The 27001-nt window shown below is 39.5% G+C and overlaps 3 protein-coding genes across 7 annotated transcripts; 2 read left to right on the top strand and 1 right to left on the bottom strand.

The window, feature by feature from the left end:
- Nucleotides 1-29: 29 nt before the first annotated feature.
- On the bottom strand, nucleotides 30-5101 carry LOC113682228 (uncharacterized). 2 transcript variants are annotated; one of them, XM_089212449.1, is made up of 7 exons: nucleotides 4683-5101; nucleotides 4013-4523; nucleotides 3599-3713; nucleotides 2912-3023; nucleotides 2128-2214; nucleotides 1403-1473; nucleotides 30-1122 (listed from the first exon to the last, which is right to left on the bottom strand). In XM_089212449.1, exons 1-7 carry the CDS (start codon nucleotides 5003-5005, stop codon nucleotides 938-940), a joined length of 1404 nt encoding a protein of 467 aa, XP_089068575.1. In that variant the 5' UTR covers nucleotides 5006-5101; the 3' UTR covers nucleotides 30-937. The 2 variants fall into 2 exon arrangements, with proteins under 2 accessions (XP_089068575.1, XP_027055180.2); XM_027199379.2 differs by having other exon boundaries at nucleotides 2128-2211.
- A 2660-nt stretch (nucleotides 5102-7761) lies between these two features.
- LOC113682216 (uncharacterized) lies at nucleotides 7762-15960 on the top strand. 2 transcript variants are annotated; one of them, XM_089212444.1, is made up of 12 exons: nucleotides 7762-7896; nucleotides 8726-8845; nucleotides 9552-9588; nucleotides 9930-10158; nucleotides 10917-11143; nucleotides 11762-11941; nucleotides 12533-12711; nucleotides 12941-13103; nucleotides 13266-13307; nucleotides 14111-14293; nucleotides 14822-14989; nucleotides 15743-15960. In XM_089212444.1, the coding sequence occupies exons 2-12, from the start codon at nucleotides 8783-8785 to the stop codon at nucleotides 15802-15804; spliced, it is 1533 nt and encodes a 510-aa protein (XP_089068570.1). In that variant the 5' UTR covers nucleotides 7762-7896; nucleotides 8726-8782; the 3' UTR covers nucleotides 15805-15960. The 2 variants fall into 2 exon arrangements, with proteins under 2 accessions (XP_089068570.1, XP_089068571.1); XM_089212445.1 differs by having other exon boundaries at nucleotides 7796-7896; nucleotides 8721-8845.
- A 260-nt stretch (nucleotides 15961-16220) lies between these two features.
- Nucleotides 16221-26750, top strand: LOC113682217 (uncharacterized). 3 transcript variants are annotated; one of them, XM_089212446.1, is made up of 14 exons: nucleotides 16221-16239; nucleotides 17387-17455; nucleotides 19049-19117; nucleotides 19935-20054; nucleotides 20773-20809; nucleotides 21154-21382; nucleotides 21809-22035; nucleotides 22675-22854; nucleotides 23424-23602; nucleotides 23827-23989; nucleotides 24142-24183; nucleotides 24947-25129; nucleotides 25654-25821; nucleotides 26502-26750. In XM_089212446.1, the coding sequence occupies exons 4-14, from the start codon at nucleotides 19992-19994 to the stop codon at nucleotides 26561-26563; spliced, it is 1533 nt and encodes a 510-aa protein (XP_089068572.1). In that variant the 5' UTR covers nucleotides 16221-16239; nucleotides 17387-17455; nucleotides 19049-19117; nucleotides 19935-19991; the 3' UTR covers nucleotides 26564-26750. The 3 variants fall into 3 exon arrangements, with proteins under 3 accessions (XP_089068572.1, XP_089068573.1, XP_089068574.1); XM_089212447.1 differs by lacking the exon at nucleotides 16221-16239 and having other exon boundaries at nucleotides 17453-17560; XM_089212448.1 differs by lacking the exons at nucleotides 16221-16239; nucleotides 17387-17455 and having other exon boundaries at nucleotides 19087-19222.
- Nucleotides 26751-27001: the final 251 nt, after the last annotated feature.

Genomic DNA, 27001 nt, shown 5'->3' with positions numbered 1-27001 from the left:
GGCCGCAAGAATGGGACAAGACAGTGAAATTTTCGAAACTGTTATGGTATATTTCTGTTTCCTCAAAATAAAAAATGAAGAAAGAAAATCGTTACAAAAATGTGCTTTAGCTTAATATCTTAAAACAAAACAAAAAAAATACCAAAACACTGATGACAAAAAATTACGATTATTTACATACTTTAATCGCCCCTGTACACTACATACTTACTAGCTAAGTTGAGACTATTCGAGGTGTCAAAAAACTTATTTGCCGTTACGAAATGCATTTGTTATCTCGAAATTCGAAAAAAAACGTGATTGCATTGTTGGTAAAGATACTGTTGCTAATAGGTTATAAAACTTCAAGAAACTTCAAAACTTTTCGATGCAGAGGGTTCTTTTACAACTTTGGCTTATTAAATTTCTAATGGGATAGATGATCACGTCACGGTTAGGTGGAGTGCAGGTGCCACTTGTTTATCCCTCATGGAGAACCTACTGATTGCAAATCGAGTACATTCATAGCCTGCGAGGAGGCGTTCTCGTCCCGCGGGAAGGTTTAAGACGAGTCGGGGAGAGGTTTACCTATCGCTATCTCGCGTTCCTTAAAGCCTCCTAATTTCCCAAGGGCGAAGAAAGGTTTGTGCCGAAGCGGTAATAGTGGGCACAGGCTAGTACATTCGTGTATTTTAAGTTATTGATTAGTTTAATCTCTTTATTTTTATTTCCCTTTTTTTAATATGCGGAAGAATTTTGGTGGGAAAGTCTCCTATAGGGCGGAAAGCAAAGAAGTGTCTTTTTGCTCCGACATAATTACGAAAAAAAAAAGATTACTTTAGCAGGTAATAGTTTTGAGGATAGAAGCACTTGCTCTCCTCGGTCACGCAAAAAAAAGAAGCACACTTCACGATTTTACGAGCGTAATACGTAAAACCTTATAAATGTCCCCGGTGTCTTATTCATTTTGTACAACATAGATGTTAGGTTGTTTATCTTCGCGCAATCTTTGCCTTGACGGCGAGCGCGGAATACACAAGGAACACTTCTCCTCTCGTGAACGCTTTTGCAAGATCAGAATCAGCAGGGGCCCGGCAATTAGAAGAGACACGAACACTGTGAACACGATAAAACCAATTCTCGCTGATAGGAAAAAAAAAAGTAAAGAACAAAAATATTAGGAATTTTGTGAACCAAGAAGACAAAACTTTCTGAGTTCTACTATGGAGGGCCACAGAGCCCTAATGGTCTGCGAGCAGGACTCCAGGAAGAGAGATTTGGGTTCGAGCCTTGATCAGGCCATTGTGTTGTGTTATCGGCCACAATATTTAATTCTCCCTGTTGTCGTACTTAGCCTTAAGAGACAAAACAAGAGAGACCAAATAGAAAAACAAGAAACTAATAAAATCAAATTACTTCCTACCTGAAGAACACGAAGATTGACCTGGTTTTGAGGTGAAAAAATCGTTCTTACACTTGGTGCACGATGACGACCTGAAACAAGTCAATATATCTATTCATTCTTGACCCTTTAACTCCCAAGATCTGATTGTTAATTCTCGCCTCTAACTGCTACACATTTTCTTGTTAATAAGTCACGAGAATTTGGTGTTAAATCAGCTACTTGATAAATTTGAGTATTCTTATAACATGTTGGTTGGACAATGTGTGTATGTTATAGCAAGAAGTTACATGTTAATCACTTATAGTAGTTAAAGGGTTAAAGTATCACGAGGTAACTTTCATATTTCAACGCATGCACATAAGACACCTCTATAAAGATCTCTAGAAATAACGCATATTTATTCCATAATCTTCATACAAATAAAGCGGAATTTTACAAGAGGGAATGTGCACTTGACCTAAATCTAGAAGTAAGGGGTTTCGGGAATAGGAAATGGTCTACTAAACTGTCAGTTGCAGGAATGTCGCGCAGAAATGTTTTCATTGCTTCCTTACACAAATCTTAATCCTTAAAACTCAATAATGGCACATGCTACACAGTGTACTGAGGTTGAGTTCTCTGAGTTTATAACCAAGGAAGAAACATCTTTACAAGTGCCTGTTTTTAGAAAACTGGAATCTTATCAACCACAACAAGAAAGAAATAATAACAAAAATCAAAATAATAATAATAATAATACAAACCCTGTCTTTGATGCAAAGGTACCCTTTGCACAACGTGTGCACTGCATACTTCTTGTCTTTGAACTGTATGTTCCAGCTGGACAGCTGCTAGATCACAAGCAATTAAGTTTAATACTTCAATGTGTTTGGTGAAATTTTCTCTGATGAATATTAATAAGGGAAACAGACACCAAAGGGTCTGTTAACAATCCATATAGAGCACTCACATTTTAATGAGCCCATCTCTGTAATAAGCTCCCCTCTCTATTCATTGGCCCTCATAAATAAGACTCCTCTCTTAAAAGTCCTCATCTTAAATCAGCCCCCCCCCCCCATCTTGAGCTTTACTGTCAAAGATCCCCTCCCTAAGAAGCCCTTGTCTCCACAAGCCCTCCCTTCTTCCATTATAACAAGGCTCCCTCAATGATAAGCCCACTGTCAAAAAAACACCACCCTTCTGTTAGAAAATCCTCCTCTTGAGTATGCCCCCTCTCTGATTTGCCCCCTCTCATACATGCCCCCTCTATAACAGCCCACTGTCCAACAAGCCCCTCTCTCTTTTCTGATAAACCACCTTTCTAAGAAATCTCCCCTAATGTCCTGCATGGTAGTTCCAGGCTCTATTAACAAATTTGGACTGGTCAGGCTACATCCATATGCACCTTAATATTTGCATCTACTCAAAATCATTTATTGTGAAATGAATGCTTAGAGTTTTCTTCCATTATCTATTTTCATTTATCTCACAAGAAACCTCCCTTCAGCTTCTACCTATTATACAGTTTACCTTATTATTACAGTTTACCTTGTGCATTGTAGCATGCTTTTGTTTGACACAGTTCCTAAGCTGTAAGTTCCTACTGGACAAGGACTGCAAAGAATGTTACTTGACAGAAACTCCCCTGGTCCACAGAGGACTGAAACACAAGAAAAAAATATCTTTAGTCATATTCCAACAAGCTTTGTCACATGTGTTTAAACCCTACAGATAAATCACCATCCAGTGGATAACTGTTTACAAAATGTACTGCACTATTCACCAGATAGCAATTTATCCAGAGGATAGTGTTATCCAACATTTAAACAACTGGGACCAGGCTGATGAGAACACATAAACTTACAAGCTAGAGGGTGTAATCTTGAGATTTCACTGAATTTCCCTTACCAGTTCAAATGGAAATGTGAATGACAGCAAGAAGGGAGATCTTTGAACTGGGAGCCAAGAGTAAACGCAAGCCTTGTTTATAAAAATGATACAAGATAAACCTTCCATTACAGAAAGAAGTTATCCAGCAGACCTTAAACAGAAAGTGAAGGTTCCCTGAATTCAAGAATAGCCCATACTATACATACATGTATTCAATATAGCAACCACTAGCATATTGGTTTTAAGTACACAACTCACAGATTTGACTTACCAGTATATATTAAGTAATTTCAACCTAAAACTTAAAAATACCTCAGAATTTGAAACTTCAACCAGACATATTACCTGGGCAGTCTGCGTCCACAGTGCAGTCATCACAGGACACTTGATGAACATTTTGCAACAGCACAGGTGACAAAAACAAACTCTTATTGACCATGTTACAGCTGAAATCACATTCCTCATTACCAACAAAAAAGCAAAGTTATTAGTCATACTATAAAACAAATTGAAATGTGTCGACTTCTTTTGATTCATCATCCCTTTAACCCCCCCTGAATCAAACATTAAGGTTGTGAGAATAAAGGAAATGATCACAAACTCAAGATGCTCCTGATTTTTGGGCAAATTCTCGTTGTAGGTAGCATAGGAAATGTGTAGAAAAACAGTATGGAGAACCATCTTAGGTTGTGAAGGGTTAACTGCTCCAAATTCAGAGCTAAAATAACTTGAAAAGCTTGCTGTGACTTCTATACTCACCTCTAAACTGGCCAAGGAATGATTATCATCTAAAAACAGCAAATGTCCAACATTTCTGATAAATTTTGTTCCAGAGAGTTTAAGATGTGAAACATGTCCCGTAATAATGGAACCACCTGCCAGTACTTTGTTTCCTTCCAAATATGAGTCAACAATAGATGTTTGATAAATGTTTTCTACAGTGAGGACAGGCCCAACATTCTTCACAAAGTTGCAATTTAAAATCTGCACGAAGTTGTGAAATCCTGAAAGAGTTGCCATCGATAGTAATGGTAACTTTGGATGGTAACCTGAACTGCTTGAAATGTTGCTGTACTTAAGAATAATGTTGGATGAGCTACCAGTGATGCTTATATTTGCTCCTCTTACAGTGCACTGGCAGATCGCCACATCTGACATAGAGGCTTGGTGAATCACTGGCCTGCTATTTAGCCAGTGAAGATCAATCAAGCTCACTTCACAGAGCAGCACGTCTAATGAATAATCAACTTCGACTAATTGTTCATCAACCCTATTTTAAAAAAAGTTACAAAAAAACTTTTAGAGGAAACCAAAGGCAGATTTTTTATAAGCAAAGTTGGAGAAAATCAAAATACAAAGCGGTTGATAAGTTGTCACGTGAAAAAGCCACTGGACACACACACAAAACCATATTACTCTGTTCACTAACCGCTCTCCCCAAAAAGTAATTTTCCGTAAGCTCCATCTTCCACAGTCCAGTTTAATACTTTCCAACTCTTCATATTTTCCCGTGGAAATCTTAACAGTTAGCGAGCTAACGTTCTTTCTAACCGCTAGATTGACGGCGTAGGATATGCTGTAACAGGGCTTCGATGAAGCCCCACAATTAGGAGAGTTTACTCCAGAAGTGTTGACGAAAAGGGTCGTTCCGGCATACAAAGGACAGTCTTGGTTTAAGATCTCCTGCTGGAGTGCAAATGCCGGAAATACTAAGCAGAGAAATAATTTTACCACGCCTAACATGGCCTTCATTATCAAGAGGAGAATTTAATGGATTTTAACCTTGGAATAATACTTAGCACGTGAAGAAGTGTCCGCCATTGCTGCTTCTAAAGGATGCTGGGAAAGTACGTGAAAAGAAAAATTAAGGAGTGGACTTTACGGACCAACGGACTATACTCTGTCCCATTCGTTAAACAATAACTGACTTGCCTCCAAGAAACATGATTGTTGCAGATCTACCAGCGGGTATAAAGTTGACTATAGCATAGCTCACTGGCCATTCCGATTATTATTTTAAAAAGTACTTCTGTAGTTCTATGGGCCTCTCAACTTCAGTAGGTACCGGGGCCGGTCGAGAAAATAATTGATTCGAAGACTGTGCGTCACGAGAGAGAGCCAAATATTTTTCCCTACCTCTTGAACCAACCCGGTCAATAAAGATATTTTCATATGGCCACTCTTTCTCTTTCGACCCAGCACATTGCATTTTTTTCGAGCGAGACCGCACACAGGGCCATACTGCTTTTTGCACCATCGCTTACTGTCTGTGTGAGACCGTAGAGGTTATTTCAAATGCATAGAATTTTTCAAAACGCATCATTCTGAAAAGGCCTCATTCTTTATGTTAACAGGTTAAAAACAGAGGCTTTTGAAACAGGAGCAGTTTCGGGCGTTGTAGCGTGAATGATTGAGAAAAAAGCATCAATAGTTCAAATTAAAAGTTAATTGTGAGGAAAGTTTAAAACTATACAAAAAATATTGCTTTGTTTAAGGTTACACGACACGGAATATTTCTGAAAACCAATCGCATTAAATTATCCTCAAATAAAATAAATTCGTCATGAAATATTTAACAATTATTTCATGACCGCGCGTTGATGAGATGATAAATAGCCAACAAGGGACATAGAGCCAAGTTAACTTTCAACAATCTCGTGTCCAACAAGTGCGAATGGAATAATTGTTTCATTAAATTCCGTTAAATCCTTAATGTTTGGATAATTAGAGCCTTTTTTTGCTCTTCTCAACAATTAGCGCAATGTATTTCCGTATAAGGTGACCCGGATTATGAGCTAATAACCGGAGTTGAGTGAACCAGTCAGAACACCAGAAATGTAATATCCGGAGTTGAAAATTTAATAATGACCATTAGCTTTTATATTTGAATGCTAGATCACAAACTCTTTTTCGCGATCAAGAGTGCGTAAACCATTTTTCCTCATCCGTCCTTGGTATACATGTTGGTTTACGCAATTCCGTTTCCTGTTTGAGATTCATTCCATGTGATTATTGCGTTGGCATATCTTTCTCGGTGATTCATGCACAAATATTTAAAGTAGATCGAATGATCAAACGATTCCTAGAATTTTAAAATAAATGATAAATGTTTGCTAGCACATTAGCGTGAGGGAATTTTTGTCTTAAAAAATATCAACAGTTGTTTCAAGGCAGCCGGCTGTAAACACAAAGACAGTGTTTGCTTTTAGTGTCAACATGATCGAAAATTGCGTTTAGGTCGTAATGACTCAATATTTGTAAATGCAAACACAACTTTTTAGAGAACTTATTTCTACTCCAGTCCCATTTATGTAAAGTCAGGTAGAAAAACACAGTGTACATGATTTATAGCGCTTCTTGAAGAAGGCTTTCCAGCTGAAATATTATGGATATATTGAAAAATGCTAACGAATGCAAAATGGATGAGTTTAAAATTTAAATAAAATAATTTATCATTTCAATAATCGCACACCCGATCTTAAAAAAGTCAAAGATCATCTAAATTTAGAAGCAAAGAAGGCAGTTTCAGCCAATTTGACAACAATCTACTCTCTTCGGAACCCGTACAAATTAGGGTGGACTTTTAATGATACCCAAGTGCTCTTTGTGCGTGCAGTCCACATTTTAGTGATAAATCACTTCGTTATTCAGGATTCAATCAGTTCGGTTTTACTCCTTCAAATGCTATAAAACAAAAAGAGGAAAGAGGATACAGCCTAACTTCTCGTCCGTCTGGTCATCGAATAAAGAGAGATTTTAACAATTATTTGTCATGATCGTGAGACAAGGAGTAAAACAGAGAAATTTTTTTTCGTCTTTAAACTCATTCCTATGAGGAATCGAACCTCTGACAGATCTTCGATTATCGGGCTCCGATGCTCTTCCATTAAGCTACAGAGACTCTATGCGTGTAAGTTACCAGGCGAATCCGAACTTCAAATGTTAGGATCTCGCACTCTGATGCACTACTACCCAGCTAGCTGCGGAGTACACGACAATTTGCTTGGCCTTTTTTACGTGACGCGGTCGAAAGCGTCGGATATAGAGAAAAAATTTGGAAGAAAGATGGTAAATTTTGCGCTCGCGCGTCGAATTAAGAGATGTTTTAAACGTCTATCATATTACGCTTAAGACGATATGTCAACATCTTTTTCTTTTAGGAACTAAGGATTTAATGCATAAATGCTTCAGTTGTATTTACTATTTGTTCAGTTTTGATTACCAAAAAAAAAAGCCATTCTTCTAAGTGTAGGGGTCAACGCATCACTCACCCATAACACTTTTTCCGTTTTATGCGAGTGTTTTCATTCCTTAGGCAATATTCGGTTAGAACAGCTTATAAAAATACACAGAGAATATGCGGAAAATCTAAATTTGACTTGAATTGGCAACTGTTTGACGTACCTTGTTCTATAGGCCGAATGTCAATCTAAACCGTCCTAACCAATAAGATCACAGAGTATGGCAAAAATTCGCCATCAGTCACAAGCTTTAAGCCAATCAAATCACAGATCCAACATTACATAACTTGACAAGTCCTGTTTTTTTCATTATTATTATTATTTTGCACTTGCAGGGTTCTGCATGTGCTGAGACGAATCTGTTTAACCTCAGAGTCAAGAATAACATTTCTTCGTAACTAGGTAGGTGACACATCTCTATTGCAAGAAAGCGTATGGGTACAAGGATCTATCATAGTCAGGCTAAAGAATGTATCTGATTTTTTACTCAGACGCGATTTCTTTCTGGCACGTAGTATAATTAACTTTTTTAAATCGATGTAGCCCCCGAACACGGAAAAAATTAATTCAGGATTGACGAAACTTTGCACAGCTCTAAGTTCATTTCTTAGCGCTCTCCTGTAGTCACTATTCAAAAATACAAGGCGAAAGCAATGTTTAAGGATCGATTATGTCATAATTCTCAGTGGGTAAAATAATTCTTAAGACCCACTTATCAATATTATTGGATGCTTAATGTTGCGAATGGGGTCTACAATTTTTTAATCAACAGTTTGTTCATGTTTCCTTTCAAGCGAGACATTCATCGTTGGCAGATTTTTAAGATAAATAGCCGAGTCGAGAAGTGTTTTGCGGATCTTTTCCAATGGTTTCTGCTTTATAAATAACAGAAGAGGAATAACAATTTGTTATTTGGCACAAGCACTATGGTTGTAGACTTCAACAAGGACGAAATACATTTATAGCAATGGAGTGAACCCTTGAGTTCATACATAATCTATTCGGGAAGATGCCAATTAAGATATCTAATGACCCCAACTGCGTGTTTAAGAACGTTCTCACGATCTCGCCTCTAGCTGTCTCACTTCTCAAGTCCCAGATACCTTTTTAAAAGGCCTTGTCTCCTTAAAAGAAACTGTTCTCGGAGATTTTGACCTAAGAATCACCCCATGCACTGCAGTCCTTTGACTCATTTATTAGATTGTTGAACTTTTGCTTATTCATCGCGTAGGGCGGAAAGCAAATAGAAGCCAGTTGTATTGTAGTCTGCACTTCTGCCGACGGAGAGATGATCCATAAACTTCATTTGCTGCCGCTGTTGTTTTTATGGTTGGCATGTTTCATCCATTCGGTCAGTATTTCATCATGTTGGTATGGCAGTTTTAAGTAGATCAATTAGGAAAAAGGTGACTAAAGAAACTTGAGCTTGCACAGAAATTTGGCGGGTAACAGCAGTATTTACGTACTTTTATCTAGTCATGCTAGCCGACCAATGTGAGCGCCCGCCTTCTCAGATACCTATAAAACTGTGAGAAGAACTTATGTATTGATCCCCACCAGGGGTTAAACGATAAACAGGAATAAAAGACATTGACGGCTTAAATCTCCCTCACCTTTGGAAAGTTGCAATGCAGAAAATAGTACTAAACACGTACAAAGATACTGACCAAACGGAAAGGTAAATCTTGTTAACTGCACAAGTGCAGTTGACGGTGAAACACATGTCCACTGTTGTAATTTTGTAACTGTTGTATGTTAATTAATTATAATCAATTATCGATCAGCGCTGAATGATGCACGTTTCTCCGCCAGCGGAAAGATTTGAAACAAGTCGGAGAGAAGTTTGCCGGGAGTCTGGCCCTAACTCATTTTAAGTGCCAGACCCTTGCAGACTTCTCGTCGGTGTGTGTAGCTCAGGGCCTCCTCATGATTTCCCGCGAGCTAAGAAATGCTCTTTACAACTCGCAGGATAGTTGTAAATTTAGAAGTACGCATACACATATTGTGCACACATTTTTGCAAACTAAACGAGAAAACATCTATTTCTTTGTCTGTAGGGAGTCCTAGGATGTTCAGATTGCACTGATGTTGAGAGTAAGTTATTTTCACTGTCTACTCGACTTTGGTCATGACGGAGAGGGATTGGGTAAAGTTAGCACGACTACTTAGGCAAGCAAACTGAGAGATGTGAAAAATACACAAAGCTGTTTTTTCCGGAATTGGGTGGTAATAGTAGGGAGTTGTGGCATGATATTTTATGAGAAGACAATAGATGGGTCTACGGAAAAGTGTGGGACATATTTTGGAATCTATCCGGCAATTCACATAGGACTAGATCTCAGATATGTTACACCTCCTACTTGGGTAGATTCTACTTCTCGTATCTTATGGCGGGATGAAGTTTTCCCTGAATAATCTTTTTGTTTACAACATAGCAAATGGCTTTGTATGCGATGGACAAACGGTCAACTTGTGTCAGACTGATCACTCGAAGTCGTGGAAAGTTGCCGTTATCACTCAAGACACCATGGATTTGTATTCATGTGACGGCCTGGAGGCTGGAGACAAACTCTTACTATTTGTTAGCAAAGGAAGACTGATCAATTATGGCAAATATGAAGTGGTCACAGCACAAGACGTCACACCAATAGATGGAGACGAAAAGTAAGAGTGAAAATTATAGGAAACTTGTGGCCCAAATCTTTTTTGAGAACTACATATCTATATATATAGCTAACATTTTCAAAATAGACTCAGTAAATTTTGATTGCAAATAATTTACACTCAAACGTTTTAAGTGTCTAATACATTTCTCGAACAGATTCTGGCTTCTAACATAGTAATGTGGACAAACTGACCGACCATTGGATGACTGGATGACTAGCTGGCGGACTGTCTCACCGACTAACTGACTGACTGACTGATCAACCTACTGACTGACGACTGTCCAACTAACTGACTGACTGACAGACCAGCTGACCAACAGAGTGACTGACTAACTGACTGACTGACTGACTGACTGACGACTGGCCGACTGAGTGATTGACTGAAGACTGATTGACCACCTGACTAACTGACCGGCTGAATAACCGACTGACTGAGAGAAGAACTGGCTAACTTATTGAATAAAAAAATGATTAACTGACTGACTGACCATCAGAGTGACTAACCAACTAACCGACTGACTGATCGACCAACTGACTGAAAGATAGAATAACCGAGTAACTGACTGAATGAATTCATGACAAAATAACTTACTAACTGACCAAACGGTTGTAGCTATAAAAATACCCTTGAATTCATGTTTTCATTTATTCGCCAACCCATCCATTCTTTAGTCCGTAAATCACCAAATCAATAAGTAAACTAGTAATTTGCTATATCAATCCGTTAATCAATGCTTTCTATCTGTATGATTACAGATCACAATGTCGAGTTGTCTTTGACAAACCCATTACGATGGATCTTGAAAAGGACCATTTAACATGTTTGATCGCTCAAAGGCTTCCATCATTTGACAAAGTATCTTTACGTAACAAATGTGTCCTGACATGTGATGAACAGAAAGATGGCCTCGGAGGAATTCTGGCCTTTGAGGCCGACAACCTAGTGATCGATAGTACTTCCAAAATAGATATGACTGGAAAAGGTACGAGCATTTCAGAACTTCTCACACCTCTGTTTATGTCTTAGGATGAAACAGGAATTATATTGGCTCTGATTTGTGAATGAATTATTCGCGAATTTTCTTCTATAATTAAACAGACTAGGACATAATTTTTCAAAATTTTCACAACAAAAGATTGATTTTCAATTTGATCCTGAACGGCCATTGCGTTATGCTGTTGGTAGTCTACAATTGAGTTTAAATTCATCGAGAGTATGATTGTAGAGTAGTAAAAAAAGTAACAAAAGCTCTAAGAAAATGAGGGTATGTCTAAATCTGTCCACCTTCAGTTTGCCTAAAGAGCTACAAATTTTATGGTGTTTGCGCAAAACTAAACGTCCGAACTAAAACATTTTTTTCCTGGTAAAATAATTATAATTACTACAATGATCCTGGCTCTTACAATCCTTCGAACCCTCTGGCTCCACCTGTACCTAGACAGCTTGTTTCCTTGTTTGTGCCTATATCATATATTCTACATGTCGTATTCAGGCCGTGAGGGAACAGGATCGAATGGGAGGAGGAGCAGAAGGGTGGCGCACTCACCTGCGAACAAAGTGTTGCTATTGAGTACTTCTTAGCGGTGTCGTTGATTTTCAGGATTTACAGGCGGCGTTGGAGGTGATTCCCGTGGGGGTGGAGGGTACGGAGGCGAAACGTTCGACTGTCCGGCAAACGCGTTACTAGGAAAAGGAGGAGATATTTCCAATGTACCCTGGGCAAAGAACACCGACGGAATTGGCGGTGGAGGGGCTGGGGACGGGCCACAGACAAGAGTAGGTTAGTATACACGCGTAAGGTATTTCAAGGTCTAATCAGAGCGAGGATAATGCCTCTAGAAACCAGTTGGAATTTAAACGAAATTACCTTAACTGTCTTACGCGCTAGAAGGTGCAAATTATTGTAAATAAATTTTAAACTGCGCGAAATGATCGATGGTATGGTCTAAATTCAAGTCAACAGTAAGGAAACAGCAGGAAGGTCGATTGAATCACTGGGCGCCCAAAATACCAAATAAAAACAGACAAGTGTCCAGTGACGAGAGATGAAGCTGGATAGCTGGAAAGGACAACTAGTTTCAAGTCGAATCAACTCGGATAGAATCGTGAAATTAGATTTGGAAATTATGTATAGAAAACGTTCTGTTCGATAAACGATAATGAATGTGAGTTTTTCTTAAAACTTTTGTAGTAATTGAATGGAAAAGGAAACTTAAGTTTCTGATGTTATCATAACGCTAGCCGTTTTCGGCTCAGGAAAGTCAGCTAACTAAATTAACTAGAATTTGTTGGCGAAAAACGGTCATTTTATCAAGTTCACATGATGAGTGGAACAGTATTTCTTAACCTTGTAACAAAAACTTTCCGGCAGGTTCTAAAGGAGGTCCGGGAGGAACTAATGCCGGCGGCGGAGGAGGAGACTCAACTGTCAACAGTGACGATGGTGCGGCCGGTGGGGGAGGGGGTGGACATTTCTCCGGTGGCGGGGGAGGGGGAGGGGGCAGTGGGTGTGGTGGTCACGATGGAGGAAAGGGAGGATCAGCTGGAAACGTAAGTCATTAATTCTTATATGAATTGGTCAGAGTAAAAAACGTGTGAAGACAGAGCTTAGGTTACCATTGCGACCGTCTGAGAAGACGCAAATATTCGTTTTGTTACTTTAGCCTCCATCTAGCTACTGGCTGCGTCCAATTTTTACTGACAAGAAACTGAAACTGAGTTCTCTATCCATTGTAAGGACAAGCTTATTAAAGGCTTTCTCCCACCATTTTTCATTCAGATTGGTACCCATGCTGGGGGTGGGGGTCAGTCGTCTTGCCCAGGAGGACATGGTGGCAACGGAGGGAGTGCAGGGAAATGGCCTCCTAATCAGGCTCCCCACTGCTACGACAAGTCAGCATCAGGTGGTAACGCAGGCTCATCTAGCTCTGGAGGTGGAGGAGGTAATTTTTAGGTCATGTCACTTATACTGTGTAGTCCATTACACTGGAAAGCCTTTTAAGAGATGACGAAGGTTTACTTGAAACTAATGCTATTTATAGCTTAAATCGTTATACTGTAATCAAAGTAATGGATGATATTGTTATTTTTTATTCGATTTTAAGGTGATTCTTGTGGCAATGCTTACGGTGGAGGTGGTGGAGGAGGTCAGTAAACAATTCTTTTTGTGTTTTTCCTCAACGTGATCGAAGCCAAAATACTTCAGTCAGCTCTATTGGTTTGATGTTGAATTTGAGGTCGAATGTGACTAGGGATTTGGGCTCAAGCATCCATAAGGAACATTTCGATTGAGCGCTGTAAAACAAAAGCAAAAGCAATAACAGCGTTCGATCGTAACAACAATAACAACACCCATGATCAAATTGCAATTGGTTTTAGTTTTGCATCTGATTGGCGGAGAGAATGGCACGAGTTTTGTAGACCAATTAAAGAGCGAGGTGAAGGAAACCATTTGAAACCGTCGCAATTTCGAATTATCTCAACCATTGAAAGGGAGGTATGCTCCAGATAACATACAACTTTCATAACTCTTGGCCGGACTTTCAGCACAGTTAAAGACAATCTTTGAAAGGTTTAGATTCTCAAAATGCAGTCGATCTTGTAGTTTAGTGGCGGAGACAAAACCTAAATGATTTCTGGTATTATTTCTCTTCCAAATTAAACGATCTTTGGTTAGTTGCCAAAGTGGACAATTTACGATATTGTATATTTACGTCAACGTCCTAGATCTTTCATGGACTGAAATGACGAGGTTTTATGACAAATTTCAATGTTTTCAAGCAAGGAGACTTCTATGAATGAATTTCTTACCCACCGCAAACTTGAGTGTTCTGGAGAAATTCGTTCTCTGTATAGATAAAAAAAATAGATAACACATATGCAACTGACCTGGGAGCATTAATGACACCTTCAGGATCCACGGGGCCTCTATTATTTTGTTTATATTCAGGCGGACTCCAGTTTGGCCATACCAACTTCACGACTCACCTGAGCTACGGAGGGGGAGGTGGAGGGGGAGGAGCAAGTGCGTTCAGTGATGACCCCAACCCTGGAGGGAAAGGAGGAAGTGGAGGAGGACTGGTGTATTTACAGGTTGGGAAACTGGAACTACGAGGGACCATCAGTGTAAAAGGTATGAACCAGAAAAGCATAAAACCCACCCCTCCCTCCCAAAGTCTCAACCCGTTAGCTCCCAGAAGTGATTAACAAGTAACTTCTCCATGCACTATCCATACATTATCCAGTAGACAGGTAATGAGAATACTGTTTTATTTAACAATAAACTCTCATAACTTTCTTACATAGAAATTTGTAGTAGATAGAGGGAAGAATTAAAAACCAGATCTTGGGAATTTAATGGGTAAACTTAGAATCCTTCTTCTCAGAGAAATGTTGTTGAAAGACCAAGTTTTTCGATAATGTTCAAACCATACCTTATTCCAGACCAAAATAATAAAAAGCGATCCCCTTTTCATGACTTAAATGAATAACAAACAAGATAATAGAGTCTATTGGTCAAAAACTACACCCTCTGAGCCGCAAACGCCCGTAGAATGTAAAAGGAAGCAGTGGAGGTCAGAACTAAAAATGAGAAATTGTTCCACGTTGTAAATCTGCGGCCTGGCTGTTTTATAGAGCTAATACTTTACTTTTTACGCAGGAAACTCTGGACAATGTCTCAATCGGAAAGGTCATAGATCAGCCCCTGGGGGAAGTGGCGCTGGGGGCAGTGTTGTCATCTTTACCAAGAAACTCATCGGAGATCCGAAGAGTAAAATTTCCGTGTCCGGAGGGGATCCTGTAAAATGTGCTTTTGGAACTGGTGGTGGTAAGCAAACAAAGTCCTTTGCAAACCATGCCGTGAGAACTGCTCTGTGAAGCTCAATAAATATCGGTCCACCCAAGCTTTTGGTCATATTAGACGCTCTGGTAAAAGACCTTAACTTATGGCAGATGGGTTTAGGGTTCAAAGATCTAAAAACGTACGGGATGAGAGTTTAGGGTACGGTACGGGATGAGGTGATCGCAACCCGCGGGATTGGCAAGATAAGAGCTTTCCAGAGAATCAGAGATCAGGCTCTTTAAGATGAAAGCGACATTATAAAATGTATTTTAACAGGAATTTTACGTTTTATAACAGTATTTAGAGTCGGCCATTACTGCTAAGTACGCATTCAGAAACAGAAAGAAATAAAAGACAGTCTAGAAAACAATTTTGGATAACTTCGAAATGAGCGGAGGTGGATCTAAAATAAGTGATTTTTAGGATTTATTTTAACTAACTTCACTTTTCCTCGCGATCATAAGCCCTTCGTACCCTAACATGGGTCTCCATATTCTCCATACAGTACGCTAAACAGTTTCTAAGAGCGCAGACAGGGAGAATTTTTTCACCCATCAAAAGCTTCTCTAGATGGTGATAATTCCTTTTGACCTTTGATTCAGCAACGATACTGTCAGTAAGAAAAAGATACTTTACTTTAGGGGTCATTCACAATTATCATTATGCAGCGATTGATGTGGTTCTCTCTCGATGATGTGGAAGATAGAATTATTAATATCTAATCAATTGATTTTCCAGGTGGTGGTGGTGGTAGCGGACGCTGGGTTGTACAGGAAGGTCAATCCACCCATCACGGCTAAATCCGTCATTGACCTTAAAAAGACTAAGCCGAAACAAGTGAAGAGTACCGCTAAGAAGTTCCTTGCTTTAGATGATTTGTTCTCTGCTGTATAAGCGTAGTGTATCGGAATTAAATAAGCTGTAGTTGAAGTAACAAATAAAATTAGTTGAATCTAGTCAAAGTCTTGAGGATTTATGATACCGAACGATCGAACCTATTTATTATTATTATTATTTTTTTAGGTCTACGAACAGACGCTCATTATCAGTACTTTGGTACGAGCTTTCCTTTGCCCGCAAAGAATTATGGAGCTTTGAGCTACGCGGAGAGATGAGAGGTCTGCAGGGGGTCCCATTATTAGTCCCAGACTCTCTCACCTCTCCTAGACTCGTCTCAAATCTTCCCGCGTGTGGAGAAACGCGCGTTCTCGAGCACTGATAATGAGGACATGCTCGTAAGCTATTTCTTTTCGTGGCAGTCATTCTAGCAAGTCTTATCCAGGTCTTTACCCTCTCTGTTTTTTTTTTTTTTTTTCTTTTTACCGAGGCAAGTACTGATCAACGGGAAAGGAAAAGCAACCACCTCAACGGCTCTGAACTTTCTTCCGTTTAAGATTAATAATGGTAATAGGACTAAGTGGAGTCCGATTTGGTCTGTAATCATACGAGTGATTATCAAAATCGTCGATTTGTCTATCACGAGTACGATTACTGACAGAATTGGACGACCAATTCCTGTTACAAATTAATCTTAACCGTTACAATTTCCGAAAAAAAAAATTTACGACAAATATCTCCGATAGAGATGAATAGACAACTTCAACCAATTGTTCATCAACCCTATGTAAAAGAAGGTTACAAAAAAATTTCAGAGGAAACCAAAGGCGAAAAATAGGTCCCAGCATTTTTTATAAGCAAAATTGGAGAAAATCAAGATACCAAGCAGTTGATAAGTTGCCACGTAGAAAATCTATAGGATAAAAAAAAAACCATATCACTCTGTTCACTAACTGCTCTCCCCAAAAAGTAACTTTCCGTAAGCTCCATCTTCCACAATCCAGTTTAATACTTTCCAACTCCTCATATCTTCCCGTGGAAATATTAACAGTTAGCCGGCTAACGTTCTGTCTAACCGCTAGATTGACGGCGTAGGATATGCTGTAACAGGGCTTCGATGAAGCCCCGCAATTAGGGGAGTTTACTCCTGAAGTGTTGAAGAAATGCTTTAGTTGTAATTACCGTTTGTTCAGTTTTCACTACGAAAGCCATTCTTCTAAGAAGAGGGGTCAACGCATCAAATACCCATGACACTTTTCCGTTTTACGTGGGTGTTTTCATTCCTAAGGCCATTTTCGGTTAGTGGAGCTTATCAAGTTAAACAGAGAATATTCGGGAAATCTTAATTTGACTTGAATTGGCAACTGTTTGACGCACCCAGTTCTACGCCTTATGTCAATCTAAACAGTTCCAAACAATAAGATCATAGAGTATGGCAAAATTTCGCTATCAGTCACAAACTTTTAGCCAATCGAATCACAGAACCGATACTACATAACTTAACACGTCCTATTTTTTTTAATTATTATTTTGCATTACTTGCAGGGTTCTGCATATGCGCTGAGACGAATCTGTTTAACCTGAGAGTCAGGAATAATATTTCTTCATTACTAGGTAGGTGACACATCTCTCTTGCAAGAAATAATGTGGGTACAAGTGTCTATCATAGTGAGGCTAAAGTAGATATCTGATGTTTTACTCAGACGCGATTTTTTTCCGGTATGTATATAGTGTACTTTACACCAAGTAATTAACTTTTTTAAATCGATGTAGCCCCGGAACACGAAAAAATTATTTCAAGATTGAGGAAACCTTGCACAGCTCTAAGTTTATTTCTTAGCGCTCCCATTCGGTCACTATTTAAAAATTCAAGTCGAAAGCAATGTTCAAGGATCGATTATATCATCGTTCTCAATGGCTAGAATAATGGCTAAGACCCACTTATGAATCTCATTGTATGCTTAATGTTGCGAATGAGGTCCACAATTTTTTAATCAACAGTTTGTTCATGTTTCCTTTCAAGCGAGACACTCCTCATTAGCACACTTTTACGATAAGTAGCCGAGCCGAGAAGTGTTTTGCGTATTTTTTCCAATGGTTTCTGATTTATAAGTAACAGATGGAGGGTTAATGATTTGCTATTTGGCACAAGCATTATGGTTTTTACTCATCAACAAAGACAAAGTAGATTTATAACAATAGAGTGAACCCTTGAGTTCATACATAATCTATTCAGGTAACTGTCAATTAAAATACCTAATAACCCCTACAGCGTGTTAAAGAACGTTCTCGCGACATCGCCTCTGGCTGATACGCTTCTCAAGTCCCAGATACCTTTTTAAAGGCCCTGTCTCTTTAAAAGAAACTGTTTTCGGATATTTTGACCTGAGAATCACCCAACGCACTGCAGTCCTTTTTAAAACAATCCAACCAATTGTTCATCAAGCCTATATAAAAGAAGCTTACAAAAACCTTTCGGAGGAAACCAAACGTGAAAAATAAGTCACAGCATTTTTTATAAGCAAAGTTGGAGAAAATCAAAATACAAAGCAGTTGATAAGTTGCCACGTGAAAAATCCATAGAATAAAAAAAAACTATATCACTCTGTTCACTAACTGCTCTCCCCAAAAGTAACTTTCCGTAAGCTCCATCTTGCACAGTCCAGTTTAATACTTTCCACCGCTTTATTTCTACCCGTGGAAATATTGACAGTTAGCGAGCTAACGTTCTGTCTAACAGCTAGATTGACGGCGTAGGATATGCTGCACCAGGGCTTCGATGAAGCCCCACAGTTAGGGGAGTTTACTTCTAAATTCGACGAAATGCTTCAGTTGTAATCATTATTTGTTCAATTTCGATTACGAAAGCCATTGTGCTAAGTGGAGGGGTCAACGCATGAATTACCCATGACACTTTCCCGTTTTACGTGGGTGCTTTCATTCCTAAGGCCATTTCCGGTTAGCGGAGCTTATCAAGTTGAACAGAGAATATTCGGGAAATCTTAATTTGACTTCAATGGGCAACTGTTTGACGCACCCAGCTCTAAGCCTTATGTCAATCTAAACAGTCCCAACCAATAAGATCACAGAGTATGGCAAAATTTCGCCATCAGTCACAAGCTTTTAACCAATCGAATCACAGAACCAACACTACATAACTTGACACGTCCTGTTTTTTTTTTAATTATTATTTTGCATTACTTGCAGGATTCTGCATATGCGCTGAGACGAATTTGTTTAACCTCAGAGTCAGGAATAATATTTCTTCGTTACTAGGTAGGCGACACATCTCTCTTGCAAGAAATTGTGTGGGTACAACTGTCTATCATAGTCAGGCTAAAGTAGGTATCTGATTTTTTACTCAGACGCGATTTTTTGCTGGTATGTATATAGCTTACTTTACACCAAGTAATTAACTTTTTTAAATCGATGTAGCCCCCGAACACAGAAAATTTATTTCAAGATTGAGGAAACTTTGCACAGCCCTAAGTTTATTTCTTAGCGCTCCCTGCAGTCACTATTTAAAAATTCAAGTCCAAAGCAATGTTTAAAGATCGATTATGTCATCGTTCTCAGTGGCTAGAATAATTCCTAAGACCCACTTATGAATATTATTGTATGTTTAATGTTGCAAATGAGGTCTACAATTTTTTAATCAACAGTTTAGCACACTTTTACGATAAGTAGCCGAGCCGAGAAGTGTTTTGAGTATTATTTCCAATGGTTTCTGATTTATAAGAAACAGATGGAGGGTTAACAATTTGCTATTTGGCACAAGCATTGTGGTTTGTACTCGTCAACAAAGACGAAATAGATTTATAACAATAGAGTGAACCCTTGAGTTCATACATAATCTATTAAGGTAAATGTCAATTGAGATATCTAATGACCCCTACTACGCGTTCAATAACGTTCTCACGATATCGCCTCCCGCTGTTACGCTTCTCAAGTCCCAGATACCTTTTTAAAAGGCCCTGTCTCCTTAAAAGAAACTGCATGTTTTCGGATATTTTGACCTGAGAATCACCCCATGCACTGCAGTCCTTTGACTCATTTCTTAGACTGTTGCACTTTTCCTTTTTTCATCGCGTAGGGCTGAAAGCAAATAGAAGCCAGTTGTATTGTAGTCTGCTCTTCTGCCGACGGGGAGATGATCCACAAACTTCATTTGCTGCTGCTGTTGTTTTTATGGTTGGCATGTTTCATCCATTCGGTCAGTATTTCTTCATGTTGGTATGGCAGTTTTAAGTAGATCAATTAGGAAAAAGGTGACTCAAGAAAACTAAAACATGTGCTTACACAGTAATTTATTACATAACAGCCGTGTCTACGTGCTTTCACCTAATCACACTAGTCGACCAACGGGAGCGCAGCCGCCTTCTCAGATACTTATAAAACCGTGAAAAGATTTTAAGTATTGATCCCCTCCAGGGTTTGAAGGATAAACAGGAAGAAAAGAAATCAACGGCTTGAATTTCCCTGACCTTCGAAAAGGTGCGACGCAGAAAATAGTACTAAACACGAACATAGTCATTGACCAAACGGAAAGGAAAATCTTGTTACGTACACAAGTGCAGTTGACGGTGTAGCACATGTTCACTGTTGTAGTTTGTAACTGTTGTATGTTAGCTCTCGATCGGCCCCTAATTGTCGATCAGCGCTGAAGGATGCACGTTTCTCCGCCCACGGAAAGATTTGAAACAAGTCGGAGAGAAGTTTGCTGGGAGTCTGGCCCTAACTCATTTTCAGTGCTAGACCCTTGCAGACTTCTTGTCGGTGTGTGTAGCTCAGGGTTTCCTCGTGATTTCCCGCGAGCTAAGAAATGCCGGTTACTGCTCGCAGGATAGTTGTATATTTAAAAGTATACATACACATATTGTGCTCCGTTTTTCACAAAGTAAACGAGAAAACATCTATTTCTTTGTCTGTAGGGAGTCTTAGGATGTTCGGATTGCACCGATGTCGAGAGTAAGTTATTTTCACTGTTTACTCGACTTTGATCACAACGGAGAGGGACTGGGTTAAGTTAGCATTGCCACTTTCGCAAGCAAACTGAGGGATGTGAAAAATACACAAAGCTGTTTTTTCCCGCGGGAATTGGGTGGCAATAGAAGGGAGTTGTAGTACGATATTTATGAGAAGACAATGAGTGAGTCTACGGAAAAGTGTGGGACATATTTTGGACTCTATCTGGCAATTCACATAGGACTAGATCTCAGATATGTTACACCGCCCACTTGGGAAAATTCTACTTCTCGTATCTTATGGTGGGATGAAGTTTTCCCTGAATAATTTTTATGTTTACAACATAGCAAATGGCTTTGTATGCGATGGACAAACGGTCAACTTGTGTCAGACTGATCACTCGAAGTCGTGGAAAGTTGCCGTTATCACTGAAGAAACCATGGATTTGTATTCATGTGACGGCCTGGAGGTTGGAGACAAACTCTTACTATTTGTTAGCAAAGGAAGACTGATCAATTATGGCAAATATGAAGTGGTCACAGCACAAGACGTCACACCGATAGCTGGAGACGAAAAGTAAGAGTGAAAATTAGAGGAAACTTGTGGCCCAAATCTTTTTTGAGAACTACGTATCTATATATATAGCAAACATTTTCAATATTATTATAGTAAAATTTTGATTGTAAATAATTTACACTCAAACGTTCTAAGTGTCTAATAGATTTTCCGAATGGATTCTGGCTTCTGACAGAGTAATATGGACAAACTGGGCAACCATTGGATGACTGAATGTTTAGCCGGCGGACTGACTCACCGACTAAGTGACTGAATGACTAAATGACAGAATAACTTACTAACTGACCAAACGGTTGCAGCTATAGAGATATCCTTGAAGTAATGTTTTCATTCATTCGCCAACCCATCCATTCTCTAGTTCTTTAGTTAACTATTAATTTTCTATATCAATCCATAAATCAGTGCCTTCTATTTGTATGATTACAGATCACAATGCCGAGTTGTTTTTGACAAACCCATTACGATGAATCTTGAAAAGGACCACCTAACATGTTTGATCGCTCAAAGGCTTCCCTCATTTGACAAAGTATCTTTACGTAACAAATGTGTCCTGACATGTGATGAACAGAAAGATGGCCTTGGAGGAATTCTGGCCTTTGAGGCTGACAACCTGGTGATCGATAGTACTTCCAAAATAGATATGACTGGAAAAGGTACGAGCATTTTAGAACTTCTCACACCTCTGTTTATGTCTTAGGTTGAAACAGGAATTATATTGGCTCTGGCTTTCGAATGAGTTATTCGCGAGTTTTCTTCTATAATTAAACAGACTAGAATATTATTTATCAAATTTTCACAACAGATTGATTTTCAGTTTGATCTTGAACGGCGAGTGCGGTATGCTGTTGGTGGTCTACAGTTGAGTTTAAATTCATCGACAGTATGATTGTAGAGTAGTCCAAAAAAATAACGAAAGCTCTGACAAAATGAGGGCATGCGAAGGTTGTCTGAATCTGACCACCTTCAGTTTACTTAAAGAGCCACAAATTTTATGGTGTTTGCGCAAAACTAATAGCTGTTTTGAAGACTACGTCCAAGCTAAAACATTTTTTTCCTGGTAAAATTATTATAATTACTACTCTGATCCTGGCTCTAACAATCCTTGGAATCCTTTGGCTCCACCTGTACCTAGACAGCTTGTTCCCTTGATGTGCATTATCATATCCTCTACATGTCGTATTCAGGCCGTGAGGGAACAGGATCGAAGGGGAGGAGGAGCGGCAGGGTGGCGCACTCACTTGTGAACAAAGTGTTGATATAGAGTACTTCTTAGCGGTATTGTTGATTTTCAGGATTTACAGGCGGCCTTGGAGGTGATTCCCGTGGGGGTGGAGGGTACGGAGGCGAAACGTTCGACTGTCCGGCAAACGCGTTACTCGGAAAAGGAGGAGATATTTCTTCCGTACCCTGGGCAAAGAACACGAACGGAATTGGTGGTGGAGGGGCTGGGGACGGGCCAAAGACAAGAGTAGGTTAGTATGCATGCGTAAGGTATTACAAGGGTTAATCAGAGCGCGGATAATGCCACTAGAAACCAGTTGGAATTCAAAAGAAATTACCTTGACTGTTTTACGCGCTGGAAGGCGCAAATGATTGAAAATAAATCTTAAACTACGTGAAATGATCTGTGGTATAGTCTTAATTTAAGTCAATAGTAAGGAATCAGCAGGAAGGTCGATTGAATCACTGGGCGCCCAAACAACCAAATTGAAACAGACAAGTGTCCAGTGAAAGGACAACTCATGACAAATAAACTCGGATAGAGTCGCGAAATCAGGTTTGGAAATTTGCATAGAAAACGTTCTGTTCAATATACAACAATGAATGTGAGTTTTTTTCTTAAAACTTTTGTAGTAATTGGATGGAAAAGGAAACTTTTAAGTTTCTGATGGTACCATAACACTAGACTTTCCGTTTTCGGGTCAGGAAACTCAGCCCACAAAATTAACAAGAATTTGTTGGCGAAAAAAGGTCATTTTACTAAGTTCACATGATGAGTGGAAGAGTATTTCTTAACCTTGTAACAAAAACTTTCCGGCAGGTTCTAAAGGAGGTCCGGGAGGAACTAATGCCGGCGGCGGAGGAGGAGACTCAACTGTCAACAGAGACGATGGTGCAGCCGGTGGGGGAGGGGGTGGACATTTCTCCGGTGGCGGGGGAGGGGGAGGAGGCAGTGGGTGTGGTGGTAAAGATGGAGGAAAGGGAGGATCAGCTGGAAACGTAAGTCATCAATTTTCGTATGAATAGGAGTGAAAACCGTGTGAAGACAGAGCTTAGGTTACCGTTGCGACCGTCTGAGAAGACGCAAATATGTGTTTTGTTATTTCAACCTCCATCTAGCTACAGGTGCGTCAAATTTTTACGGACAAGAAAATTAAACCTGAGTTGTCTATCCATTGTAAACAAGAGTTTTTCAAAGGCTTTCTTCCACCATTTTCTTGTAGATCGGTATTCACGCTGGGGGTGGGGGTCAGTCGTCTTGCCCAGGAGGACATGGTGGCAATGGAGGGAGTGCAGGGAAATGGCCTCCTAAACAAGCTCCCCACTGTTACGACAAGTCAGCATCAGGTGGTAACGCGGGCTCATCTAGCTCTGGAGGTGGAGGAGGTAATTATTAAGTTGTGTAGTCCATCACACTGGAAAGCCTTTTAAGAGATAATAACGGAGGTTCTTATGAAAATTGATGCCATTTTTAGCTTAAATCGCTAAACTGTAATCAAGGTAATGGATAATATTGGTATCTTTGATTCGATTTTAAGGTGATTCTTGTGGCAATCATTACGGTGGAGGTGGTGGAGGAGGTAAGTAGACAATTCTTTTTGTGTTTTTCCTCAAAGTGATTGAAGCTAAGATACTTCAGTCAGCTCTTTTGGTTTGATGTTGAATTTTAGGTCTGATTTGACTAAGGGTTTGGGCTCAAGCATCCATAGGGAACATTACGATTGAGCGTTGTAAAACAAAAGCAAAAGCAATAACAGCATTCAATCGTAACAACAACAACACCCATGATCAAATTGCAATTGGTTTTAGTCTTAAATCTGATTGGCTGAGAGAATGGCACGAGTTTTGTTGAACAATTATAGAGCGCGGTAAAGGAGACCATTTTAATTTCGGATTATCTTGAAATAAAGGTTTGCTCCAGATAACTTACAACTTTCATAACTCTTGGCCAGATTTTCAGCACATTCAAAGACAATCTTTGAAAGGTTTAGATTCTCAAAATGCAGCCAATCTTGTAGTCTAGCGGGGAAGACAAAAGCCATATGATTTCTGGTGCTATTTCTCTTCCAAATTGTACGCTGTTAGGCTAATTGCCAAAGTGGACTATTTACGTCAACGTCTTTCATGGACTTAAATGACGATGTTTTAAGACAAATTTTAACGTTTTCAAGCGAGGAAACTTCTATAACTGAATCTCTTACCTACCGCAAACCTAGGTGTTCTGGAGGGATTCGTTCTCTGTATAGGTAAAGAAATAATTAGTTAACAAATATGCAACTGCCTTGGGAGCATCAATGACACCTTCAGGGTCCACGGAGGCCACTATTTTTTTTTTATATTCAGGCGGACTCCAATTTGGCAATACCAACTTCAAGACTCACCTGAGTTACGGAGGGGGAGGTGGAGGGGGAGGAGCAAGTGCGTTCAGAGATGACCCCAACCCTGGAGGGAAAGGCGGAAGTGGAGGAGGACTGGTGTATTTACAGGTTGGGAAACTTGTACTACAAGGGACCATCAGTGTGAAAGGTACGATCCAGAAAAGCATAAAACCTACCCCTCCCCTCCAAAGTCTCCGCCCTTTAACTCCCAGAAGTGACTAACAAGTAACCTTTCCATGTACTACCCAAACATTACCCAGTAAACAGAGAATACTGTTTTATTTAACACTAAATTCTTACAATTTTCTTACATAGAAATTTTTAGTAGATAGAGGGAAGAATTAAAAACCAGATCTTGGGAATTTAATGGGTAAACCTAGAATCCTTCTTCTCAGAGAAAAGTTGTTGAAAGACCAAGTTTTTCGATAATTTTCAAACCATACCTTATTCCAGACCTAAATGGTAAAAAGCGATTCCCTTATCAGACCTAAATGAGTAACAAACAAGATAAAAGAGTCTATTGGTCAAAAACTGCACCCTCTGAGCTGAAAATGCCTGTGTAATGTAAAGGAAAGCAGCGCAGGACGTAACTAAAAATGATAAATTGTTCCACATTGTAAATCTGCGTCCTGGCTGTTTTATGGAGCTAATACTTTAATATCACTTTACCAGGAAACTCTGGACAATGTCTCAACCGGAAACGTCACAGATCAGCCCCTGGGGGAAGTGGCGCTGGGGGCAGTGTTGTCATCTTCACCAAGAAACTCATCGGAGATCCGAGGAGTAAAATTTCCGTTTCCGGAGGGGATCCTGTAAAATGTGCCTTTGGAACTGGCGGTGGTAAGCAAACAAAGTCCTTTGAAAACCATGCCGTGAGAACTGCTTAGTGAAGCTCAGTAAAATATCGGTCCACCCAAGCTTTTGATCATATTATACGCTATGGTAAGAAACCTTATCTTATGGCAGATGGGTTCAGGGTTCAAAGATCTAAAAACGTACGGGATAAGAGTTTAGGGTACGGTACGGGATGAGGTATCGCAACCCGCGGGATCGGAAAGATAAGAGCTTTCCAGAGAACCAGAGATCAGGCTCTTTAAGATAAAAAAAAAATGTTTTTTTAACAGGAATTTCAAGTTTTTGAATAGTATTTAGAGTCGGCCAGTACTGCTTAGTACGTATTCAGGAACAGAGTGAGATAAAAGACAATCTAGAAAACAATTTTAGATAACTTCGAAATGAGCGGAGGTGGATCTAAAATAAGTGAAAAATATTTTGACAGCATAAAAAAAAAATATGTATATATATATATATATATATATATATATATATATATATATATATATATATATATATATATCCCCTGATGAGTGCTCAATGTTGTGGTAGCAGAGCTAAGTATACATAAGTTAAAGAATTAAAGAGAACGCGTCGATTCTCTGTGACTCTGAGTTTCGTGCCTAAGCGCTCGTCAGACAGAACTTTTTGGGAAAAAGTTAATATTTAATCAATTGATTTTCCAGGTGGAGGTGGTGGTATCGGACGCTGGGTTGTACAGGAAGGTCAATCCACCCATCACAGCTAAATCTGTCTTGGATTTTAAAAGGACGAAGCCGAAACAAGTGAAGAGTACAGCTAATGGGTTCGCTTTAGATGATTTGTTCTCTGTTGTATCAGCGTGGTGTATCCGAACAAAAGTGCTCTTGACACCATCAATTAGTTGTATTTGAAGGATGCAAAGTAGGAAATAAACTTAGTTGAATCTCGTCAAAGTCTTGTGGATTCATGATACCGAAAGATCGAGCCTATTTATTATTATTTTTTAAGCCTACGAGCAGACGCTTATTGTCAGTACTTTGGAACGAGCTTTCCTCCGCCAGCGAGGAATTATGAGGCATTGAGCTACGCGAAGCGATGAGAGGTCTGCAGGGGGTTCCATTATTAGTCTCAGACTCCACTCACATCTCGACTCGTCTCAAATCCTCCCGCGTGTGGAGAAACGCGCGTTCTGGAACACTAATGA

The sequence above is a fragment of the Pocillopora damicornis genome, chromosome 7, assembly GCF_964200805.1.
Source record: "Pocillopora damicornis chromosome 7, jaPocDami1.2, whole genome shotgun sequence".
Lineage (NCBI taxonomy): Eukaryota > Metazoa > Cnidaria > Anthozoa > Scleractinia > Pocilloporidae > Pocillopora > Pocillopora damicornis.
This window is presented reverse-complemented; position numbering and strand designations above follow the sequence as displayed.